Source organism: Ailuropoda melanoleuca, chromosome 7, assembly GCF_002007445.2.
Source record: "Ailuropoda melanoleuca isolate Jingjing chromosome 7, ASM200744v2, whole genome shotgun sequence".
Lineage (NCBI taxonomy): Eukaryota > Metazoa > Chordata > Mammalia > Carnivora > Ursidae > Ailuropoda > Ailuropoda melanoleuca.
Window position 1 is genome coordinate 88432629 of NC_048224.1, and position 24741 is coordinate 88457369.

The 24741-nt window shown below is 41.4% G+C and overlaps 1 protein-coding gene and 1 pseudogene across 1 annotated transcript in view; both read right to left on the bottom strand.

Annotated features, from left to right (window-relative positions):
* The window catches only part of DNAJC15 (DnaJ heat shock protein family (Hsp40) member C15), a 78757-nt gene extending 77707 nt beyond the window's left edge, over nt 1-1050 (bottom strand). The window contains exon 1 of the mRNA XM_002920251.4: nt 886-1050. Within this exon, the coding sequence (XP_002920297.1) occupies nt 886-990 (105 nt within the window). The 5' untranslated portion in view covers nt 991-1050. The remainder of the gene's footprint in view (nt 1-885) is intronic.
* A 7698-nt stretch (nt 1051-8748) lies between these two features.
* Nucleotides 8749-9317, bottom strand: LOC100479590 (annotated as a pseudogene).
* Nucleotides 9318-24741: the final 15424 nt, after the last annotated feature.

Here is a 24741-nt window from a genome sequence, read left to right on the forward strand (position 1 = left end):
AGATGCTTCATATGTTCTAGTCCCCATTAATCTTTGGGAACTGCAATGATTAATAATGTAGCCACTAGCTACATGTGGCTGAGCACCTGAAATGTGGCTAGTCCTAAGTGAGATGTACTGTTAGTTTAAAATACACACTGGATTTCAAAGTCCTGGTACAAAAAAGGGGGGGAAAGGATGTAAAATATCTCGAAAATTTTATATTAATTACATGTCAAAATATTACTGTGGATACTCTGGGTTAAATAAAAATATACTCAAAATTAAATTCACCTCTTTTTCACATTTCAAATATCGCTACAGAAAACTTAAAGATATATATGAGGCTCGTATTATGTTTCTATTGAACACTTACTCTTCCCAACTCTCCATTTCAGCTTGAATAAACCGCTTGGCGATTTCCAACTGGACCCCGTTCCTGGGCCTACGACTTTGTAAATACTACTACTAGTGCCTGAAACACTTTTTCCTCTTCCTTTCGCTGAGTTCACTACCACTCATTCTTCCGAGCTCAGTGTTTAGCCATCCCTTTCTCCAAAAAGCCTCCCCTGACGTCACTCCGTGCCCCGCAAGACCAGCCTGGGGTCTTCTCTGAATTCCACCTGTAGTACTTCTCACGCAGCTGCAACTGCCTGTCTGCCGGGCTGTCCCCCCGACGAGACTGTAAGCTCCTCGAGGGAACAGACTGCACACGCCTACTCGTCAACGCCTGGCACGGAGCACCACTCCGCGGGCCGAATGAGGAGATGGGGCACAGATGTGAATACCAGGACTACCACGGTTCGAGGGGTGAGAGGGTACAAAGGAGTGAGGCACGGCCTACGGGAACCCAGGGGTGCTAGCAGGCAGGCCCGCAGAGGGGCGGGAGCAGCCGGCGGGACTCACCAGTCCCTGGTCCACGTCCGCGTCCGGCCGTTTGGTCGCCGGCGGCGAATACTCGGCGTAGCGCAGACCCTCGCCGGCAGGGGCGACGCCACCACGGGCAGCCATGGCAAGGCGACGCAGGGAGGCTCTGTGCGCCGCGGCGTCGCCTACGAGACGGCCGCAGGGACAAACTAGTTAGGGCGGTTCACTCGCGGATTGAGCTGGCACCGCCCCTGCCTCCCGGGCGGAGGGCAGGTCTCCAGGAGATCGCGTTCTCACCCAGATTCCGGCCCTTCTGAACCCGCGAAGCCAAGGGTCAGACTCGGAGCCGAGGCCCCTGGGACGCGTAGGGTTTTTTGTTTGTTTCAGATTCTCAGGCCTAAAGCAGACGTTGGGCCTCCTGGGCATTGTGTGGTGGAGCCTGGCTCCTCCCCAGCCGTCTTCCCAACCAAGGGCCAGGATTTAAACCTTATGGTCAGATTTTGGTCTCATCAAATGGCTATCAAGGGGAGACCCAGAGACTCCAGCTGCAGTTCCTGAAGGTCCCTGACCCACACCAGACCATTCTTCCCACCCCAACTACTGATCATACTTCTCTTTAAAGCCGCAATCTCCCACCCATGAAAGCAATAGAAGTGGCAATTTACTTATTCTACCCCTTCTCTCCACATGAATGGCTATATTTGAGATGCAATTACAAAGAAGAAACTTATAAGCAAGTAAATAAACTTCACTCCCCACAAATGGCTTTGTGCTGTCTTGGATGTAGAAAGACCCATTTTATTATTAACTTTTAAGTAGAGCCTTTTGGAGCAAAAATTAACCAACAAGTGAAGCCAGTGAAGTGTTTTCCAACTCCCGAACCAACCTGGCAGCTCTTTTGCCTTTTATATCCATTGTAGGAGACGTGAGTTCCACCGTATGTTCTATCATTTTCCAGGCTTGTGTCCCTGAAATACCCATTTACCTCTCCAAATCTCCCTATCTGTGGAAGGGGAGTAACATTTGCCCAACATTCTGACTCAGGGAAGTTGCAAGGATAAAATGAACACAAGGGGAGTGGGGAGAAGGATATGGAAGCAGTTTGTACAATGCACTTACTGTACACTGTACACAGTTACCACCGCAGTGCTGTTGGCATTTATAGGAGGGGATGGTCACTTTTAACCAGAGTCTTCAGAGAGGGGTTGGTGGAGGCTTAGCCACTGAGATGGTCAGTAAAGAATGGGTAAGACATTTTTAGATGGAAAAGGAGGAGGGCTGAAAATTTCAGCTGGAAACAAATGCAAAGAAATGACAAAGGTGGCATGTAAAACTGGGTTAAAAACAAAACGAAACAAACACAACAATCATGCCAAGACTCTTCAGAGACATGATCTTGAGTAAGGGACAGGCGGGGCTAGGTAGGGAGAGATAAGGGGCTCTGAGATCAGACTCACAGAAATCCCCGAAATATGGAAGTGTAAGGAAACCAGAGATAAGGGAACACGCCAGACCACCCTGCCCTAGGTGTATGAGGGGGAAATCTTATTTATGACAGTCTCCTGTGGTCAAAAGAAAATAACCAGACCCTAAAAAGAAGTAAGCCATTAAAGATGTTATCACTAGTCCTTAATCAGCGGTGCTGCCAGTAGTGAGGTCAAAAAGATTTCGGTCCCCTGGTTAGCTTTTTATAAAAGATCAACCCTAAAAGCCCTCAGTGGCAACCCTGTCGGGACCCCTCTCACTCCTGAGAGCTTTTTTTCTGTATCCTTACTTAATAAAACTATCACTTTACTCACTCTCCTTTGTCTGTGAGATTCATTCTTTGACTCTGTGAGACAAGAACCTAGCTTTCCCACTTCAATCTTATTACAAAAATTAATTTTCATTAGACTGATCCACAACTACCAAGGATACTGGTGAACTAAGCAAATGAATTAGATTGGGGCCCACACATCATTCATTCATTCATCCGTTTATTTGTTCAGTAAGTATGAGCATCTCCTAGGTCTGACAGACTATACTAGGCCTTGGGCCTACAGTGTCAAGTACACAAACAAGATTACTGATTCCTTGCATTCCACACGATGGGAGGGTTCTGCTGTCCCCTAGCAGCTGGGTCCTCACAGTCATAGGCTACCAGCCTAGAGCAGACAAGCAATTAGAGCAAGACCCAAGTCAGCCCCTGCTCCTCTTAGGGAAGCTGCTGCCCCTGCTCCAGAACTAGAGGGAAGTTTCCAGAGCAGAAGTCAGGAAAAGAGAGACAGGAGAATGGAGCAGGAGAATGGTGACGTTGTGGGGAGGTGGGCTCAGCAGGATTGTGCCTCAGCTCAAACCCCAACCTAGTTAGAGCAGATTGCTGACTGCTTACGGACTTGCCCCAGTTCCTCTGCTGACTTGAGCATCGGCTCTTACCGTAGTAGCCAGTTTTAAAGACAAACCTCCCATAAAGACTATCAGTGCTCAGCTTTGGGTTCTTTGCTAAGATCATCCTCCCCTTCTAAGAAAGGATGGAAACAAGAGCAATTAAGTCCTCTCTCTCCTCCCACAGATCTCATCCTGATTTAGCTAAACTCACTTCAGTTTCTCCGAGAATGAAGAAGAATGCTTTTGTGAAACTGAAAGGGAAGCCACATTAAATTTTTATCAGCCTATTTTTGTTAGTTACACCATTTTACAGATCGGTTACATTATGTTCAATAGGCCTTGTAAAAGAAAGGCCGATTAAGGTAATATATCTTAGAAACATCTCAGTAAAAGATGTTTTAAACATCTGTTGTTTAAAAAGACTTTTGGGGAAAAAAATTGACCTCTGTGTGCCTCAGTCTCCTTATCAGGAAAATGGGAGATAATAATGGCAACTTGGTTGGGAGGATTAAATGAGCCGACTTTTGTAAAGCTCTTAAAACAGTGCTGGATACTTTGTAAGTTCTCAGAAAGCATTAGTTACTATTTTCTGTATATTACTTCTTTCACCTATTTGTTTCCTGTGTATTTTCTTATTGCTGCCCCCTGCCAACAGTTGCATTGGATCTCCAAGTGGTTGTCTTGTTTTTGAAATAATAAAATGGGATTAGACATTACATAGTGATAAAGTGTAATTGTGGGGAGAGAACAAGTTATTTTTATGAAAATTAAATTAAATACTTCGGAAAGACTTAATAAAAGCAAGCACACAAACACACATATATATTTTAAGAAGCTGTCAAATGGTAGGCATGGGAATAAAATCATACCAATTGCGTGTGATTCTACATTCAGTTTGTTTTTAAAATGTTTTGTTCCCCTCTATTTTAAACAAACCCAAATTAGGAATCATATAGGATAGATTATCAACGTGGAAGAAATCTGAGGCGGAGGACCCACATCCAAATAAAAGTCCTTGATCCTATAGACATACACAGAATACATGAATAGATACAGTGTGTGTCTGTTGTGGTATCAAAATTGCATAGGGAGTGGGAGGAAGGGTATTACTAGAAAAAGTCTAAAAAAGCTCCATAGTAATGGGTGCTTGGCTGGCTCAGTTGGTAGAGGATGCGACATTTGACCTCAGGGTTGTGAGTTCAAGTCTCACATTGGGTATAGTGCTTGCTAAATAAATAAATAAATAACAAAACAAAACAAAACAAAACAAAAAAAACACTCCTTACTAAGAAACAGTGATTTGTAAGTGATGTTTAAAAAAATAATGTTTAGGAGCACCTGGTTCAGTCGGTAAAGTGTCTGACTCGGTTTCAGCTCAGGTCATGATCTCAGTCGTAGGATTGAGCCCTGCATTGGGCTTGCTCTCAGTGCAGAGTCTGCTTCAGATTCTTTCTCTCTCCCCCCCACCCATCCCCACTCCCTCTCTCTCTCAAAGAAATAAATAAAATATTAAAAATATAATGTTTAAAGTATGTATCATTATTGCTATAATCCCTGATTTAATTAGTTTTTTAGTTAACCCATCAACCACTCTCCTGGTCTGATCAGGAAAGAGGACACTCTTGTGTGGCAAGTGCAGTGGGTATAAAGGAGGATGGGTCTGAAAAGAAAGGAAAGGAGTTAGACAAGATAGCCTTCAAGCTGACTGTGGAAGGATGAATACAGATTGGCTGGGTTGATAAGATTGAGGCAGGCTTGGGGGAACGAGGTATGAGAAAGCACTGCATATGAACAGTACTACAAGTAATTCAGTTTTGCTAAAGCTTAAAGTATAGAGAAGAGAATATAGATGATGAGAGTGGACAGATAACCAGAAAAGGGCCGGATATTAAACAGCTTTACTTAATAAGAAAAGGCATTTGGAATTGATCTTATAGGTAAAGCCAAGACATCAAAAAAATGTTGAATGTGGCAGTAACATGATCAGCTCTACGTGCTAATAAGATCATTCTGCTAGTAATGTGGGATTGATGGGCCAAAACTGGAGGAGGGAAATCAGCAAGAAAGTTATTTCAGTAGTCTGAGTAAGAAATGTTGCGTGCTAAACTAGGACAGTGGCAGGAACATGGCAAGGAAGGGCATAGTGACTTTTACTGGTTTCCTCCCCACATTCAATCCCTCTTGACCCCACCCAACAAGGACCTGAGGATTGACTCTGCCTCTTACTCCCAGGATAGGCCCTGATTAACTTAAGCCAACCAAGATATCCTATCATTCTAACCATGGTGTTTGTTTCATGGAGGGCACATAGCACTTCTTGGAAATTGGAGTTACACAACATGTTTGCTGGGTGCTTCTGGGGAAGGAGCTTTTTCTCTAATCAGCTGGACATGAACAGAGAAGTGTGAAGCCCTCATTGTGGTTGGCAATATTTGACAACCATGAGCTACAGTGACTATAAACTTATCTCAAACTAGGTCACAGTTGAATGAAAGTCAGTGCTACAAATAATTATGTTAATTTCAGGATGAAGCAAACACCATTGAAACCCACAAAGAGATTAAAAAGAAACCGAGTTCTTAATAATATTAACTACTATATCAAGCTTCAGTTAAAGTATACCTTATTTCTGAACTATAGTAATGAAGTAAAAAGTTTGTTTTAATTTCTTTTTAAAGTATTTAAAAATCTGAAGATGGTATAATGAACCCTCACATTACAAATCCAGATTCAACCATTATCAAGATTCTGCCACAATTCTTCATCTATTTTCCTTTTTTGATAAAGTATTTTAAAGCAAATCAAGATATCATGTCATTTCACTCTGATTATTTCAGTATGTGTTTCAGTATAGGCATTTTCTAACATCACACCATTGTGAACCTAACAAAATTATTGATAACATTTTGTGTTGTCAGGGAGGAAGACCATCCTCAACCTTTCAAGGTCCTTCTAGCTGGACTTAGAATCAAATTGACATGAGACAAATTAACAGGAGAAAATCAGATTTAATAGGCATATATACTGGAAGTCCACATAGACATAAAATTCCAAAGATAAGGAGGCAGCAGGAAGCTTATAGGAGCTAATGAGAGGGGTAGTGACCATTAACAGGAAGATGAAAGGAGATGGTTTTTTGGTTTTTTTGTTTGTTTTTCTATTTTAAAAGGAGATGTTTTAAAGCACAAAGTTTGCCCTGTTATGCAGGTAAGTTTCTTAGGCAAAGGAGAGTCTCTGTTAATAGCTCTTTTCCTGATATAGGGTCTCCTTTCCAATGTAAATTTAGGCAATTGAGGACCAGGAAGACAGCTTTTCCTGCTTTTGCTGAGTTTTGATTACTCTTTTTTTTAATAATAATATTTTTTATTATATTATGTTAGTCACCATACAGTATATCCCTAGTTTTTGATGTAAAGTTCCATGATTCATTACTTGCGTATAACACCCAGTGCACCATGCAATACGTGCCCTCCTTAATACCCATCACCAGCCTATCTCAAAATAATGTTCATGTCAAAGTGGGTCCATGTTGGGGCACCCCTCCCTTGTCCCCTACAGTGTCATCGAATATCCAGTTCTACCCAAATTTCTTTGTTACAAAAAAACTTTTTTTCTCTTTTTTAAATTTAAATTCAATTAATTAACATATAATGTATTATTAGGAGGAAGAGTTCAGTGACTCATCAGTCTTATATAATACCCAGTGCTTATTACACTGATGTGGTTTTGGAATATTGGTGAGGTTCGGTGGGGTGAGGTCTGGAGCCCACGACCAAGAAAAGAATTCTTGAGACGTCTTTGGTGCAAAATGGTGGTTTATTAAAGCATGGGAACATGACCCAAGGGCAGAAAGAGCTGCTGTGCTGGGGTAGTGAGGAGTGGCTGATTATACACTTGGGAGTTGGGGAAGTAAGGAAAAGGGAGGTTTCAAAAGAACTTTCATATGCTAAAAAGGACCAACCTGCAAGATACAGTCAAGATACCAGAGTCTTGCGATTGTCCAGATAAGGTTGTTTTCCCCTCTGCAAGGTATTAACATTAAGACAGTTGAGAGATTCCTGGAAGAATGTCACACATGTCCCATCCAAGAGTGGGGGGGTAGGGGGAGGTTGCAGGTGTCAGTTTATGCTTTGTCTTCAGCTAGCCTTCTGCTTCCTTATCAACATCATGAGCCTCCTTAATGTCCCTCACCCAATTACCCCATCCCCCCTGCCCCCCCTTCCCTTCAGCAACTCTCAGTTTGTTTCCTATGGTTAAGAGTCTCTTACAGTTTGTCTCCCTCTCTGATTTGATTTTATTTACAAAAAGACCTTTTAAATAGCCGGTTTGGTCAGTTGGGATCCAAACAAAGTCTAAACACACATGTAGCAGCTGATGTTTATGTCATATTATTCTCATTTAATCACAAAAATCCCTTTCCCCACATTTTTTCATGCCATTGACTTGTTGAAGAGACCATCACCCTATTTTTAAACCAGGTTTTAGTGGGATTTTCTGCATTTGCAACCAAAGAAGCCTTACTAATCCAAGAGGAGAAATCTAAGGGTCCTGTGAAGAGACAGTGTCAAGAAGACATGGGGTTGAGCAGATAGAAGGGATAAGGAAAAGGGAAGAATCCAAGAAATCTTAGATTTCTGCCATTGGCAACTATAGAACTAGGAAAAAACATATAAAAAAAAAAGAAAGAAAAAGAAAAGATTAGACTCTGTGCACACTGAGACTCAAGAAGTGGAAGAAAGAAAGGGGGAAGAAGAGGGGACTACAAATAATAAGCCAGAGAGGTAAAAGAGGTAGATGTCAGGAGAGAGTGGGGTCGTGGAAAACAAGGACATTTCAAAAAGGATGAAATAGTGAAAAATGCCAGATACCTGCAGATAAACCAAGTAAGATGAGGATAAAATGTGCCCGTTGAATTTGACAAGTAGGTATGACATAGGCAGGCCAGGTCTGAGGAACCAGAAGGGGTCCCGCGGGACCAGCCAAGAGGGTTCTTGGCTTCACGCAGGATGGAAATCAGACATGAGCCAGAAGAAAGTGAGAGCAGAGTTTATTGAAGATACAGAGACAGGGCAAATTCGGACTGAGCCTCTGGAAGACCCTGAGGGGAGGGTGAGTCTCTCCTTTGCTTGGGGTCTGGGCTTTTATTGAGGATTGTTGTCTGGTGTACATGTCCTCTCAGGCATCCAGGAACTGGTTTAAACAAAGACAAGCATCCAGGTATCCTCCATAAGTTACTTATGCCCTGGAGCTGAAGAGGAAAATTACCCAGAGCAGGCCTAGCCCAGCAGGCCCCAGAAGATGGAAAGTTACTAGCAATACTAAGAGATAACCAGGAGTCTTGCTTGAGCAAGAGATAACCAGCCATTTCTGCTTCTGTAAACAAGCTTCCCACCACTGCCCTGACCACTGTTTCCACCTAAAGCACCCCCCCCCCAATTTAAACCCACCTACCAGCAGTCAGCACAGCCCTTGTAACCTGACCGCCTGCACTGCCCTATAAAAGCTCTGTAACACCACTACCCAGGGCCCAGAATTTCAAGTGCGAGCTTGTCTGGGTACAACGGCAGCCCATTGATACGACCTCATCACATGGCGCCCAACGTGGGGCTTGCCCAACTTGTTCCCCCAGTAGCCTCACCGCACAGGGACGATGGACAGCTGGGCCAAGATGATGGCCCCACGGATGGCAGTGGCTACCTCCTTGGAGCACTTGACACCCAGGCCAACGTGTCCATTGTAATCTCCGATGGCAACAAATGCCTTGAACCTGGTCCGCTGGCCAGCACGGGTCTGCTTTTGCACAGGCATGATCTTCAAAACCTCATCCTTGTGGGATGCTCCCAGGAAGAAATCAATGATCTCAGATTCCTTGAAGGGTAGGGAGAAGAGATAAATCTCCTCCAGGGACTTGATTTCATGTCCTTGACCAGGCAGCGCAGCTTGGTGATGGGGATCCACTCCTTGTCCTCGGCCTTGCCTCCCTGAGCTCCCCAGCCTTGGTCCCGGATGCCGCTGCCGAAGCCTCCATGGAAGCCACCGCGGCCTCCCATTCCAGGGCCCCCAGGCCCTCCGGGGCCACCCGCAGCACTGTCATCATCCGCCATTTGGTGATGAGGTCGTAGAATATAGGTGAGATTCAGTGGGGTGTAGTCCAGAGCCGACAACCAAGAAAGAATTCTTGAGGCGTCTTTGGTGCAAAAGGGTTTATCAAAGCACGGGGACGGGACCTGTGGGCAGAAAGAGCTGCTGCCCCCGGGTTGTGAGAGGTGGCTGATTATATACCATGGGGCTGGGGGAGGTGAGGAAAAAGGGAGGCTGAGAAAGCACTTTCATATGTCAAAGAACTTGCAGGACACTGGAGGCCTTGCTATTGTCAAGTTAAGGTGTCGTTGACCCCTTTAGAAGGTGTTAATAGTAAGATAGTTGGGAGTTTCTCAGGTACTCACTGGTCACCTGAGCAAAGTAGTTTCATCCATATTGGGAGAAGTGATCACCACCCATCACACATTCTAGAATATTCTAAAAAATATTCTTTTTTTTTTTTTTTTTTTAGATTTTATTTCTTTATTCGACAGAGATAGAGACAGCCAGCGAGAGAGGGAACACAAGCAGGGGGAGTGGGAGAGGAAGAAGCAGGCTCATAGTGGAGGAGCCCGATGTGGGGCTCAATCCCGTAACGCCGGGATCACGCCCTGAGCCGAAGGCAGACGCTTTAACCGCTATGCCACCCAGGCGCCCCTAAAAAATATTCTTTTAAAAAAAAGTATAAGGAGAACAATATCGAATCCTATTCTCCAGTGCATTGATATCAGATAGTTTACACAGCACAAATTGAAGGAAAAACTAGCTACTTTGGATTCTCTCACTCATCAGATGATTAGTTTTTTAAAATGACTGTTTGTCATTCCATGACTGCTTGGATAATTGCTAAAATGTTCATCCCTTGGAACTCAAGTAGGAAGACAGTGAAATGTTCTGCCTTCTTCCCCTTAGTAATGTTCACTGAACTATCTATGGCAAAGAAATACTGCTGAGGAGTGGTTTCAGTACTGTATTTCTAATCTTAAAGGAGATTTTAAAAACAAAGAAATAAACCTAAAGGAAGTCACTAGGGGATAAGCCAAACAAAAATGCATTTTCATTTTTTAACTTCAACATGCATTTTCAGTTGACTGGCTGCCAATAGCTGGAAAGCTGGTTTTGGCCTATGTCAAAGGCAGTAAAACAAGTGCCCTTCATGAAGGTGTCCACTCCTGGAAAATGGGGATCTGCATCATGTAGGTTTGTCTAATGGTCACCCCGAGCAGCATCTGCTGTCCGGGTGCCAGCTAGAGATAATCCCATGAAAGAAAAGCTGGCACAGCACACATATGTTATTTTCTGGAGCCAATTTACATTTTGTGCTTTTGTCTGTCTGAGCCAGAACAGCATAAACAATGCCAAACCCGGTTTTCTGATTATTTTCAGGCTGATTGAATCTGGCACATGACATGGTTTTATCTAATTAACCCACATGTGGTACAAAACAAAACAAATTTGAAATGGAAAGCTCTTTCTGCCTTTATTGAAAGACTGAGGTGAATATATAATTATTTTGTCCTTGTCTCTCAGCCAGATTTATAGTTGAGAGAGGAGGGCTTTTTCTATGGGATAGCAAAACAAGTTCTTTGTATTACCTGCCTATTATAATTAAAATGTATGCTGTTTTACATTTTTCCAAATCTAGCCCTTCCCTTTACTGTCTCTGTTCCAAAAGCAAAGGAATGTGTGGAAGACATGTTCCTAATTGTGGTATAATAAGAAATATGGTTGATCTTTGTCCCTGGTTATTGGCACAAATCTAAAAACCTCAGTATTTCTTGACTAAGAGGAGTGTCTCTTATTATCCATAAGGGGCTTCTTTTGAGCAGCCTACATTTATGCTAATGAGTGGCTTAGGGTGGAGTCCCTAGATAGCCTCAGGATGGGGTTGGGTCACAAAAACCAAGTAATTGGAGAGGTGGAACTTTCAACCCCACCCACTCAACCTCTAGGGAGGAGAAAGGGGCTGGGACTGCACAGTAAACTCTATAAAAACTCTGGAACTACAAGATTTGATGAGCTTCCGGGTTGGTTGGTGAACTCGGGAGGGTGGTTCACCCCAGTTCTAAGGGGATAGAAACTCCTGAGCTTGGCACTCTTCTGGGCGCCATGCTTTTTATCTGGAGATTCATCTGTATCCTCTATAATATCCTTTAGAGTCAACTGGTAAACAAAAGTAAACGTTTCTCTCTGTTCTATGAGTTGTTTTAGTAAATTAATCAAACCCAAGGAGGCAGTCTTGGAAACCCCCAATTTCTATCCAGTCAGGTAACAATCTGGACTTGCAATTGGCATCTGAGGTGAGACTGAGGTTGTAGTCCTGAGGGTCTGAGCCCTTAACCTCCGAGATCTAATGCTATCTCCAGATCCTGTCAGAATTGAATTGAATAGAACATCCAGCTGGTGTTGCAGAATTGCCTGGTGTGGGGAAACCGCCCCCCCCCCAAACACACACATTTGGTGACCAGGAGTGTCTGAAATATTCAGTGTGAGTAGTAAAGGAGAAACACGGGTTTTTTTTTTCCTTTGTAAAAAAAAAAATCTCAGAATTAGAGTCTATCTTTTGGGAAAAGAATGTTAGGCAAAGTAAAATTTCAGCTATCAATTCAGGGTTGTAATTCTTCCACACTTCTATTATAAAATGGTAGTCTGAAAGCAGGCATCACATTCCTCATTTAGAAGTGCTTCAGAACATCTAAGACAGCAGTGAGTACTGTGGTACTCAGTCAAATGCTGTTTCATGTTGATGGCAGCAATAAAGTTGTTAGAATAGGAAGTGGTACATTATAACCATTTTTAAAAAGATTTTATCTATTTCTTTGAGGGAGAGAGAGAAAGAGAGAGAGAGAGACACGGCTCGAAAAAGGGGGGAGAGGCAGAGGGACAAGAAGACTTCCTGCTGAGCAGGGAACCCTATGTGGGGCTCAATCCCAAGCCCCTGAGATCATGACCTGAGTTGAAGTCAGATGCTTAACTGACTGAGCCACCCAGATACCCCCCCAATACCACCATTTTTTAAGAGAGAAGAACTATCTGTAAAATGATGCTAAAAAATAAAATATACTTAAACAGAAATCCTCTAAAGTGGAGGAGCAGAGCATAGGCCAAGCATCGTAACTTGGCTGACATGGCCCCTATGGATGGTAAGGTCTGGGTTAGCATATATACTGGGGTCATGGGTGGTGGGAATTCAACCAGTACAACCCCTGTGCTGTGGGGTCAAGGCTGAGGAGATGCCCCACAAGTGAAGCGGTTGGTCCACAGGTGAAGCAGTTGGTTATATATAAGGTGATTAAGCAAATAAGTAAATATCTTGAAGATAAGGGGAATTGGTTATTAATTTTTAAGGTTCAGATATGAAAAAGGGAAGATTAGAAAAATCCTGTGGTATTCAGTTAGAATCTGTATAAATTCAGTTTTACATTTACATCATTGCCCATCTGTATAAGTTTTCTATTGCTACTATAAAATTACCACAAATTTAGTGGCTTAAAACAATACTTGTTTATTAGCTCAGAGTTCTGTAGGTCAGAAATCCAAGGGGGCTCAATTGGGGTCTATGCTCAAGGTCTCACAAACCAAAATCAAGGTGTTGGTCAGGCTAGGCTTTTATCTGGAGGCTCCTGGAAAGAATCTGTTTTAGTCAGGTTGTTGACAGAGTTCCTTGTGGTTGTAGGACTGAGGTCCTTGTTTCTTTCTGGCTGTCAGACAGGGCCATCCTCAGCTACTTGAGGCCACCTGCATTCTTCATTATATTGTCCCTTCATCTTCAAGCCAGCAATAGCGTGTCAAACCTTCTTACGCTTCCCATCTCTGACTTCCCTTTTGCTTCCACCTGGAGAAAACTCTCTGCTTTTAAAAGACTCACCTACCTGAACCATCTTATTTCATGGTCAAATAATTTGGGACTTTAATTACATCTGTAAAATCCCTTCACAGCAGTACAAACACAAACACATGTTAGTGTTTGATTGAATAAATGAGAGACAAGAATCTTGGGGAAGCTATCTTTAGAATTCTTTTTCCCATATTATCAATGGGTTAATAAATATCTTTATGGAAAGATATAGAAATATTTGCATGTACATGTGTGTTTCCTATACATGTCTTTAGAAAGAGCCAACAATGATACCCCAGTAAAAATGAGTACACCTTGCATTCAAATGGTTTCTAAATACCATTCCCCATTAAGTGGAAATAGGGTTTCTTGGATAATTTTGTGGTTGAAACTGGGAAAGTTGTTGTAACAGAAAGTAGGGAGTGCTCAAAAAATGATAGGCCATGTCAAAAAGATCAGGGGCCAGCATAAAGGGATTCTCATTGGCCAAATGTGACAATCTAAATAATGATAGTAATAGACCTATTGAATAAGAGATATCCATGAGTCCTTATTTGTATAAATGGATACATAAGGGAAAAGGGGAAAGCTCTTCCTTAAAGCAGAATGTCATCTAATAAATGTTGAAGATATGATGGAGTTAGATATTACTCTCTTGCAATCACAAATGATTCAGGCAAAAAATATCAGTGGATGCTAAAACCAGTGTGTAACAGTCTGATGAGAAGTGGAATATTCACATAGCCTCAAAGTATCTTCCCACAAATTATATACCAAGTGTTTATTAATTATTCATTAACTATACATCGGAGAAATAGAGCATGTACTATCTTCACCAAGTGATAATAGCATGAGCAATAATGGGACAAGCTGCCATTGTATGTTTCCCAATATGATGTACTGAGAAAAACAGACTGTCCCTGCAGTGGTATTTCTGCTGCAATACACAGCTTTATTTGAATCTTGAGGAAACATCAGACAAACTTTTGCAAAGAATACTGCAGAATTACTAGGCTGTACTCTTCAAAAAATGTCAAGGTCACTAGAGATGAGGAACAATTGGCAACAGTCCAGCCTGAAAGAGATCAGAGGCATGACAACTAACTGGTTCTAGATTGGATCCTGGATCAAGAAGAAAGTGGGAAAAGGGAAGAAGTTTCCTCTTTGTTTTTGTTATGAAGGATTTTTTGAGACAAGTGGCAAAATGTGAATGGAGTCCGTGGTCTAGATGGCAGTATGTATTGGTGGTAATTTCTTGATTTGTATGTGGATGTTATGATTATGTAGAAGAGTGTCTCCATTTTTAGGCAACTCCAGCCTTGGTATGTACAAGTGATGGGCTACGTGTCTATGACTTACACTCAAATGTTTCGGCAAAAGTAAGTTTTAAAAACTCTGTTGAAGGTTGAATTGTGCCCCTCAAAAAGATAAAATTGAAGATTTAACCCCTTCCCTGTGAATGTGTCCTCGTTTGGAAGTGGGATTTTTACAGATGGAATCAAGGTTAAAATGAGGGCTTACTGGTTAGAGTAGGCCCTAAATACAATGACTGATGACCTTATAAGGAGAGAGAGATTGCCAGGCACAGGGACACATGGAAAAAGGCCCTGTGATGATAGAGGCAGAGGTCGGAGTGATGCAGCTATAAGCTAAGAATTTCCAACAACACCAGAAGCTAGGAGACAAGTATGGAACAAATTCTCCCTCGGAGCCTCCAGAAGGAACCAACTCTGGTTGACACCTTGATTTTGAGCTTCCAGCCTCCAGAACTGTAAGACAATAACTTTCTGTTGCTTCAAGCCACCCAGTTTGTGGTTCTTTGTTATGACAGTCCTAGGAAACTAAGTCAAACCAAATCACTCACTTGCTATTAACACCAGCATCTTATGCATATGATTTTCTGAATATTTTTAAAAAGCAACTGAAAAAGCAATATAGTAATGTATTTCTATGTACACATAAAAGATATTTGTTATTTTTCTGTGCACATATCTTTCATCCACATATCTATGGGAGTCTTGCATATGATGTCACCATGTCTGCTATGGTCAGAATATGTGTGTTAGGGTTGAAATCCTCACCCTCAAAGGTGATGGTATTATTAGGTAAGGGCCTTTGGCAGGCAGTTAGGTCATGTAAGTGGAACCCTCATGAACAGGATTAGTGATTTTATAAAAGAGATAGAGTTTCCTTAGCTCCTTTTGCCATGTGAGGATACAAAACAAGAAGTCTTGACCCAGAAGAGGGCCCCCACTTGACCATGCTGGCACCCTGATCTTGGACTTCCAGCCTCTAGATCTGTGAGCAATACATTTCTGTTTAGAAGCTACCCAGTCTGTGTTATAGCAGCCCAAATGGACTATGTTATAGCAGCCCAAATGGACTATGATAGTATATTTTAAGTTTTATTTACTTATTGGGTAGTATCTCCTTTAAAATGGCCAACACGATAAAGCAGAGTGAGGCAGTAGAGAGAGTGGTAAAGAATTAGATGAATTAGATCTGAAGCCTGCTTTTGGAACTGTGCCTAACAATGTCTGACACACAGTAGTACACATCCAGTAAATGTAAATGTAAATGTAAATGTAAATGTAAATGTAAATGTAAATGTAAATGTAAATGTAAATGTAAATGTATATGTATATGTATATGTATATGTATATGTATATGTATATGTATATGTGTGTGTGTTGCTTGTTTTAAATTTAAGATCGAGAAACTAACATTCTTCACAGGTTATGTCAGAATAAATAATGAGTTAATAAATGTAAAATTTCTTTTTTTTTAAGATTATTTATTTATTTATTTGACACAGAGAGACAGACAGCAAGAGAGGGAACGCAAGCAGGAGGAGTGGGAGAGGAAGAAGCAGGATCCCAGTGGAGGAGCCCGATATGGGGCTCGATCCCAGGACTCTGAGATCATGCCCTGAGCCGAAGGCAGACGCTTAACGACTGAGCCACACAGGCACCCCAATGTAAAATTTCTTTTTAACCTTTAAACCCTCCCGCAGAAAACATTTACATTACCTGTAAAAATGTTACCATCACATGAATACATGCTTACGATACTATTTGCAGATCCAGATTATCGGGTTTGCCATTGTTAACTTGTTAAATAACAACTAGGAACAAACAAACAAACAAACCTTTATAATTTCCAGTGTGGAATGATCACATTTTGGCCCTGAAATCATATCAAAGTAAATGGGTAGGCGAGGTTTTACAGAGAGGGAAACAGGTTCAGAGGAGTCACGTAATCCACTCAAGGTCATGTAGCTTTGAAGAAGAGACAACATGGGTAAGTTTCTCATTTAAAATTCCTAAAAATGCCGCTGTCAGTCATCTCTTTAGAACACAGCTTAGCCAGAAGTAAACATCTGGTTTGAAGCACGGATTGTTGATGGTACCTGAGAACTAATCCACCTATTACTATTTATAACAGAATACATTTGATTGCTTCATTTATTTTCCCAGTGGGTTGAAAATTCGTCTTGGCATTCCACAGCCCAGGAACATGTTTTTTCTTGGGTTAAATACACCCTACAAGGGAAAACAGCATGATGATCCAAGGCTGTTTGCGTCAGAAAAAGCATTGCCGACAAACACAAGGAAATAGAAAATATTGTTTTTTGTTTGGCTTTTGGGTCTCAACTTTGTTTTTGTGGCAGATTCTGCATGAATATGTGAGGTTTTGAGACAACATCTATTGGATTATTTTAACCTACACTGAGTAGCAAAGAACATCTAATACTGACAGAGTATAAGCTGTACTACTTTCCTTGCATTTTACATGTTCTTCCTACATTATAGTTGTGAAAATTTATTCAAAGCAAAAGGGACTAAGGGTGATGTGGGCTTGCTCTTCAAAACACTTTCATTTTTCGCAATACTGTGCCACAAAACTTGTCTCATTGAGGTGATGTCCCTGTACTCCAGCCCCAAGAACAGGGTGACCTCTGCAGGGTCAGCTGCATGGGGTCCAAGTAGAACCATACTTGACAAACAGACTTACCGGATGTGTGTTCAGAAGGAGTTTTGAAAGCACTGTCTAAACATTTAGAAATTTCCTACATCAATAAACTATTTTTATATCCTTACTTTTTCCTCATTCTCCTAAAAAGTGTCAGGTATTACACTCACTGCCACAGCCTCTATTTCAGTACATTCTGTGTACGTATTTCATTATCCTATCCAGCTGATGATTCTGCACTACACTATATAACACCTACTCTATCACAAACTACCAAAAAAAAAAAAGCCCAAATTGTTGTACTGCTTGCAGCCAGCATTTATTTGGTCTAGACCTAATGTTCCGAGAAATGACGTACTAGAAGCGATGTAAAATGTAAGTTCAAGACTTCTCCCTATACTTTGTCTATTTTTCAGCCTTCTAAGCTGTCATTTTGTTACAGTTCAGTATCTTCTCTCTAACATCTGCCTGGACAAAAAAGAAACTAAGAGCTGCTCCTAAAAGAGCTGATAATGCTGACTTATTAACTGTATGGCTTCATCTACAGTGCTGAATCTCAACCTTGGCTGTACCCTGGCAAGCATGTAAACTCCCCGTGTCCATGTTGTACCCCAGACTGATTAAATCAGAATTCTGGGGTGGGACCAAGCCTCAGTGATTCTAAAGCTTCCCAGGTGGTTCCAAAGATAGTTGACATTGAGAACCACTGAGCTAGAATATAAAGAGCTTTTTCACCAGCTGCTAATCAGTCAATAGCTCTTCTACCTTGTCTGTGATTGTGTTCCTGATTGGACTGGAGTTTTGTAGGTTCAGATGTGTCTGTTTGTTCTTATACTCTCAGTGTTGACCCCATACCACTGGAACATTGGCCTGGCTCACTAATGTCCATCCCTGGATGCCTATGCATTCTAACTAACTGACCGGCCTGGGCCTGGAGTAAGCAGGGAGAGAATTCTAGTTCTCCTTTGATATTGTTGCTTCTCTTCTTCTGTAGTGATAAAATTGCTTCCATCGTTTAAGGCTAGGGAAAAGGACACCCAAATTCTCTTTTCTGTTTAAACTCCCTTCTTAGGTAATTTTCATCTAACCATGTGGTTTTAAATACACTGTATAAGTCAATGAGTTCCAAATTTATAACAACAGTTTGGACATGATCCTTGAACCCACAGTTCTACTTTAACAGCTTACTTTACTTGGATGTCTAGTAGGCTCTTAAAACTCAACATGTCCAGGGGTGCCTGGGTGGCACAGCGGTTAAGTGTAAGCCTTCAGCTCAGGGCATGATCCTGGCATTATGGGATCGAGCCCCACATCAGGCTCCTCTGCTGTGAGCCTGCTTCTTCCTCTTCCACTCCCCCTGCTTGTGTTCCCTCTCTCACTGGCTGTCTCTATCTCTGTCAAATAAATAAATAAAATATTAAAAAAAAAACCCTCAACATGTCCAAAAGTGAGCTCATGACAATACCCTTCCTCACCATCAATACCAGAAATAGCTCCCTCACAGCCTTTCCCAACTTAGTTGATGGTAACTCCATCTTCCAGCAAAAAGTCAAACACCTTCAAATCATCCTTGACTCTTTCTCTACAAGTCACATCCAATCTGTTTCTGTTCATCCTTCACTTAAAATCTTATTCATTACACTTTTAAAATATATCAAGAATCTGGGCATTTCTCACCACCTCTGCTGTGTGTGTGTGTGTGTGTGTGCGTGTGTGTGTTCCAAGCCACCATCATTTCTCATCCAGATTATTGCACCTGCCTCTCAACTTGCTTCCCTGCTTCTACTCTTGCTTTTCTTCAGTCTATTCTCAAAATATTAGCCACAGTGATCTTGTTAAAACAGGTTACATCACGTTACTCCCCTGCACCAAATCCTCCTAAGGCTTCCCGTTTCGTACAGAGTAAAAGCCAAAAGCTTTACTATGACTTTTTTTTTCCTTTTTTTTAAATTTTATTTTATTATATTATGTTAATCACCATACAGTACATCCCCAGATTCCGATGTAAAGTTTGATGCTTCATGAGTTGCGTATAACACCCAGTGCACCATGCAATACGTGCCCTCCTTACTACCCATCACCAGTCTATCCCATTCCCCCACCCCCTCCCCTCTGAAGTCTTGTTTGTTTCTCATAGTCCATAGTCTCTCATGTTTCATTCCCCCTTCTGATTACCCCCCTTTTCTTTATCCCTTTATTCCCCTACCGATCATCCTAGTTCTTATGTTCCATAGATGAGAGAAATCATATGATAATTGTCTTTCTCTGCTTGACTTATTTCACTTAGCATTATCTCCTCCAGTGCCGTCCATGTTGCAGCAAATGTTGAGAATTCGTTCTTTCTGATAGCTGAGTAATATTCCATTGTATATATGGACCACAGCTTCTTAATCCAGTCATCTGTTGAAGGGCATCTCGGCTCCTTCCATGATTTGGCTATTGTGGACAATGCAGCTATGAACATTGGGGTGCATATGGCCCTTCTCTTTACTACGTCTGTATCTTTGGGGTAAACACCCAGTAGTGCAATGGCTGGGTCATAGGGTAGTTCAATTTTTAACTTTTTAAGGGACCTCCACACTGTTTTCCAGAGTGGCTGTACCAACTTGCATTCCCACCAACAATGTAGGAGGGATCCCCTTTCTCCACATCCTCTCCAACAATTGTTGTTTCTTGCCTTGTCTATCTTTGCCATTCTAACTGGCGTAAGGTGGTATCTCAGTGTGGTTTTGATTTGAATTTCCCTGATGGCTAATGATTTTGAACATTTTTTCATGTGTCTGTTAGCCATTTGTATGTCTTCATTGGAAAAGTGTCTGTTCATATCTTCTGCCCATTTTATGATTTGTTTATTTGTTTCTCGTGTATTGAGTTTGAGAAGTTCTTTGTAGATCTTGGATACCAGTCCTTTATCTGTGGTGTCCTTTGCAAATATATTCTCCCATTCCGTGGGCTGTCTCTTAGTTTTTTTGACTGTTTCCTTGGCTGTGCAGAAGCTCTTTATCCTGATAAAGTCCCATAAGTTCATTTTATCTTTTATTTCTCTTGCCTTTGGAGATGTGTCGTGAAAAAGGTTGCTCTGGCCGATGTCATAGAAGTTGTTGCCTATGTTCTCCTCTAGAATTTTGATGGATTCCTGTCTCACATTGAGGTCTTTCATCCATTTGGAGTTTATTTTTGTGTATGGTGTGAGAGAGTGGTCAAGTTTCATTCTTTTGCATGTAGCTGTCCAATTTTCCCAGCACCATTTATTGAAGAGACTGTCTTTTTTCCACCGGATGTTTTTTCCTGCTTTATCNCTGATTGCTGTTGCAAGGACTTCTAGTACTATGTTGAATAAATAGTGGCGAGAGTGGGCATCCTTGTCGTGTTCCTGATCTTAAGGGAAAGGCTTCCAGCTTTTCCCCATTGAGAATAAAGCTTTACTATGACTTAAAGGACCCTATATGGTCTGGCCCCCATGTTATGTTTCTGTCTTCATTTCCTATTACTCTCTCCTTCTGCTCACATCAACCTTTTTGTTGTTTATCCAACAGACATCTTCTTACCTCAGGGCATTTGACTCTATTTCAATTGCTCAAGGCTGAAATTCAGCTGGGTTTCAACATGAGGCCCTAGGGGATGTTTATGGCTTGCATTAACTTTTATTGGTTTGGGCATATGCTGTGACTGGTCAGTGCCTGTGTCATACTGGTTGTTAAATATTTTGCTTATCAACATGCTTCTACTCGGAATGCTCTTCCTGTGCCCTTTCGTCCCTGAGATCCCTACTCAGAGGTCACAGAAGACATTCCCTGGCCACCCTATCTAAAATATCATACAAATTTTACTTCCCATTCTCTTTCCACTTTAATTTTTTTCCTCGTACTTGTCTTAGCTATCCATTGCTGCATCACGTATTACCCCAACATACAGTGGCTTAAAACAATATTAAATATTTATTTTCTCAAGCAGTTTCTGTGAGGCAGGAACTCAGGAGCAGCTTAGCTGTGTGGTTCTTGCTCAGGTTGCCTCAAGATGTCAGCTAGAATTATAGTCATCTTGACAGAGGCTGGAGTTGACACCACACAGTCCTATTCAAAGTTGGAGGAAACCAGTTAAGGGCAAGAATAGCAGAACACAAGAATCACTGGAGCCTGCCTTGGAGGGCAGCTACCACAGTACGCACACGGGTCCCCACAGGTTCACATGTAAACTCTACTCAGCTCCTCCCAAGCCTCATCCCAACAGAGCATCAGCTCAAAATCTAGAATCTTGTTATCTAAATCAAGTGTGGTGCAGGTGAGACTACACACATGCAGTTACTTAGGTACAGCTCCTCCAGTCTGGTTTTTCTTGACCTGGAGGCTTATGAAGTAAAGGGTCGAGTTATCCGCCACCGGTACAGCCCACATGGAACGGTGGGATGTGCATAGAATAACCAGTAGGGGTGCTTTGTTCAAAGAGGGAAATGGGAGGAACATAGGTGTCACAGGGCTATTGTGATTCTGAAATTTAACAAGGTACCGACTGGCATTTCTTGATTAGAGCTCAAGACATGGGAATATTTGTTTGTGGTATTTGGTTACATACTGTGGGCTTTCTGTTCTGCTCTTTGAGTTATCTTCCTTTTTCCATGAAAGGTAGCCCACGTGTGTAGTTGGTAGTTTTCCCAGCCTGATCCCCATCAGTATGAGATTTCATTTCATCATGCGTCTGTCCCTTTCAGGCCAAACTGGTGGCATTTCTGAAAATACAATTCTTTTCAAAAGTCGGAAGGGGGGTGGTGCCTGGTTGCCTGAATCAGTACATCATTCGACTCTTGATCTCAGGGTTGTAAGTTCAAGCCCCACATTGGGTGCAGAGATTACGTATGTATAAATAAATAAATAAATACATACATAAATCTATCTGAGGGTTTTTTGCAAATTCATTTTGGTTTATCCCATCGGACAAAAACCACACCTTGGCTTCTGTCTACTTTGGGCTTCTGCTAGACTGTTAAAGGACAACATTTTTAAGCTTCTGAAAGTTTTGTTCTTTGATTGAATGATTCCTGGAGATATTTATTTCCTTAGGTCATTCTGATGTCTTAAAGGAATTAATAGCCACTGTTTCATGGTCTACTTTAGGTCAGGCTTTCATGATGGAGCTCTGACTTGAACCCTCCCTGGAGCCATTGCTTAGCAAGCCAAACTAAGCCAAATGTTAGCATAGTTTGCCATTTAGAGAGGTTGGAAACTTCCAAAACCAGCAATTCCTAGCTCCTTTTAGGTCAATAACCCTTTATTTAGGTTCTTTCTCTCCCCACACTTTACTGTAAGCAGCAAGAATGAAAGGGGCAGGATCTTCCATGGTCTACCTGGATATCTCCTCAGGTGGCTGACTCAGTTCATTAAGTACATTTTCGACTTCCTGCAATACCACAAATCACAGTGTTGTTATCTACCACACAATAAAGACCCCTTACTGCACTCCTCAGCTTGTGCTGACATTATCCCCAGAGCCCTTCCCACTTCTGCCCTCTGATCAGTTTCGAAGCCAAGCCCATATTTTCAGTTTTTGTTACACTGCACCAAACTTCCAGGTACTATCATCTATACTAGTTGTTAATTTCTGCATTACAGTTTATCCCAAATTTGGGCTAGGAAGCAAGATTCACTGGAGGCCAACTTGAAATCTGACCACTTCAGTAATTAACAATATCTAACACACTACATATCTTACTTATTTGCTGTGTTAGTTGTCCATCTAGAATGAATGCATGTGGCAGAGGGATTTTTGATGGATTTAGCCATTACTATATCCCCAGTGCCTGGTTTACACGAGGTACTCAATAAATATGTGTTAAATGACTAAAGTAAAACTACATTTCTTGGCCTCTCTTGTAACTACGTGTGGCTCTGCAACTAAATTTGACCAGCCAAATGTGAGCAAAAGTAATGAGTGCAATCTCTAGGTTGTGCACTGAAAATTAAACTTGCCCTGCGGTTTCTTTTACTCCCTCCTCACTGGCTGGATTATTTATTATTAGATGCAGATAAGGGAAACACCCTAGAGAAGGCAGAGCAACACAATATAAGCCTGGACCCTTGACACCGTAATACAGTAACACCATCACTATACTAGCCCTGGCCTGCATGTGCTAGGATTAGTACCTAAGAGCAAATTTCTAAGCTGTATAAACCACAGTTATTTTGAGTCTCTACTATTGTAGCTGAGCCTGTAGTTTAACTATGTTACATGAGTGAGACGGGCTAGATAGAAATACAGTCATGCCTGAAAATAGCCTGAGGAAGTAAGATAAATAGCCATCTAGCACTTAGAGAATGACAAATACAGAACTCCTCATATGTAGGATTACATCATAGGAATATTCCACCATCTGTTATTATTTCTTTTCCTTATTTTCCCCCTACTTTTAAGATATAATTGATATTCATTACTGTGTAAGTTTCAAGTACACAGCATGATGGTTTGATTTACAATTCATCTGTTATTGATAGGTATGTAAGTCGTTTCTAATTTTATACTCTTATGAATCATGCTCATACGAAATTCTTGTGCAGGGCTTGGTGAACACATGTACAGTGGAATGACTAGAAATGAAAATACTCAGCCTCAGAAGATTCCGCCAATTTTCCAAAAAGGTACTAATTTACAAGCCCGCTAGTGGGGCAAGAGAATTTTGATTTCACATCCTTACTCATGGTACTTTTTTTCTTTCATTTTAGTAGTTCTGTTGAGTGTATGGCAGTATCTCACTATAATTTTAATTTGCATTTCACCCATGACAGATGAAGTGGAGTTCCTTTCCATATATTTACTAGCCTTTTGGATATCTTTTTTATGTAAAGTGCTTGTTCAAGTATTTTGCCTAGCTCACTTTATTTTTTTGAGAATTGTATTGAGAATAGTATTGATCACTATATTTACTGAGTATATTATGTTGGATACATGGTACTAAGCACTTTATGCTTACCTTATGTATACAACAACGTTCGGTAGGTCTATAACTCATTTCCATTTTATAGTTGAAGAAACTGAAGCCCTGAGATGTTCAGTAGTTCACCCAAAGTTCTCAGTTATAAGTGGGAGAGTCAAGATCTAAACACAGGTCTATCTGACAAAGCCTGAAGCTTTCATGACAAACTTGTGGTGGATAACATGGGAATCACTCCCTTTCTTCAGACTGCATATAACTTCATTACTGTAATCCTTTTCATCCCCCTCCCTTTGTCAGAGATTGTTTTACTGGAACCCCAGGGAGAAGAGCCATATAGTTGGCTGTCCCCTGAGGACTATTCAGGGGAGTCTTGAACTCTAACCTCTGTGGTGTGTCTGTGGGGAGTTCCAACCCCAAATCACCATCCTGGAAGCATACAAGGCCGTGGGAATTTCTAATAGGACTCCTTTTTATGAGTCAAGTCAAATAGGAAAACTCTATGTTTTAGCCATAGAAATGGAACTCTTCTTGGCTTCTAGAAGATATTAGGGATGGAAAGTGTCATGAAATGTCTAGGGAGTGCTCAGTGCCTCCCAGTTATGCCAACTGAGTTCAACTTCACTGAGGACTGTACTCTTATATTTATATTATACATAAATTTTATATTTATAATATATAAATATATTTATATTATATATTGGTAGGTAAAACT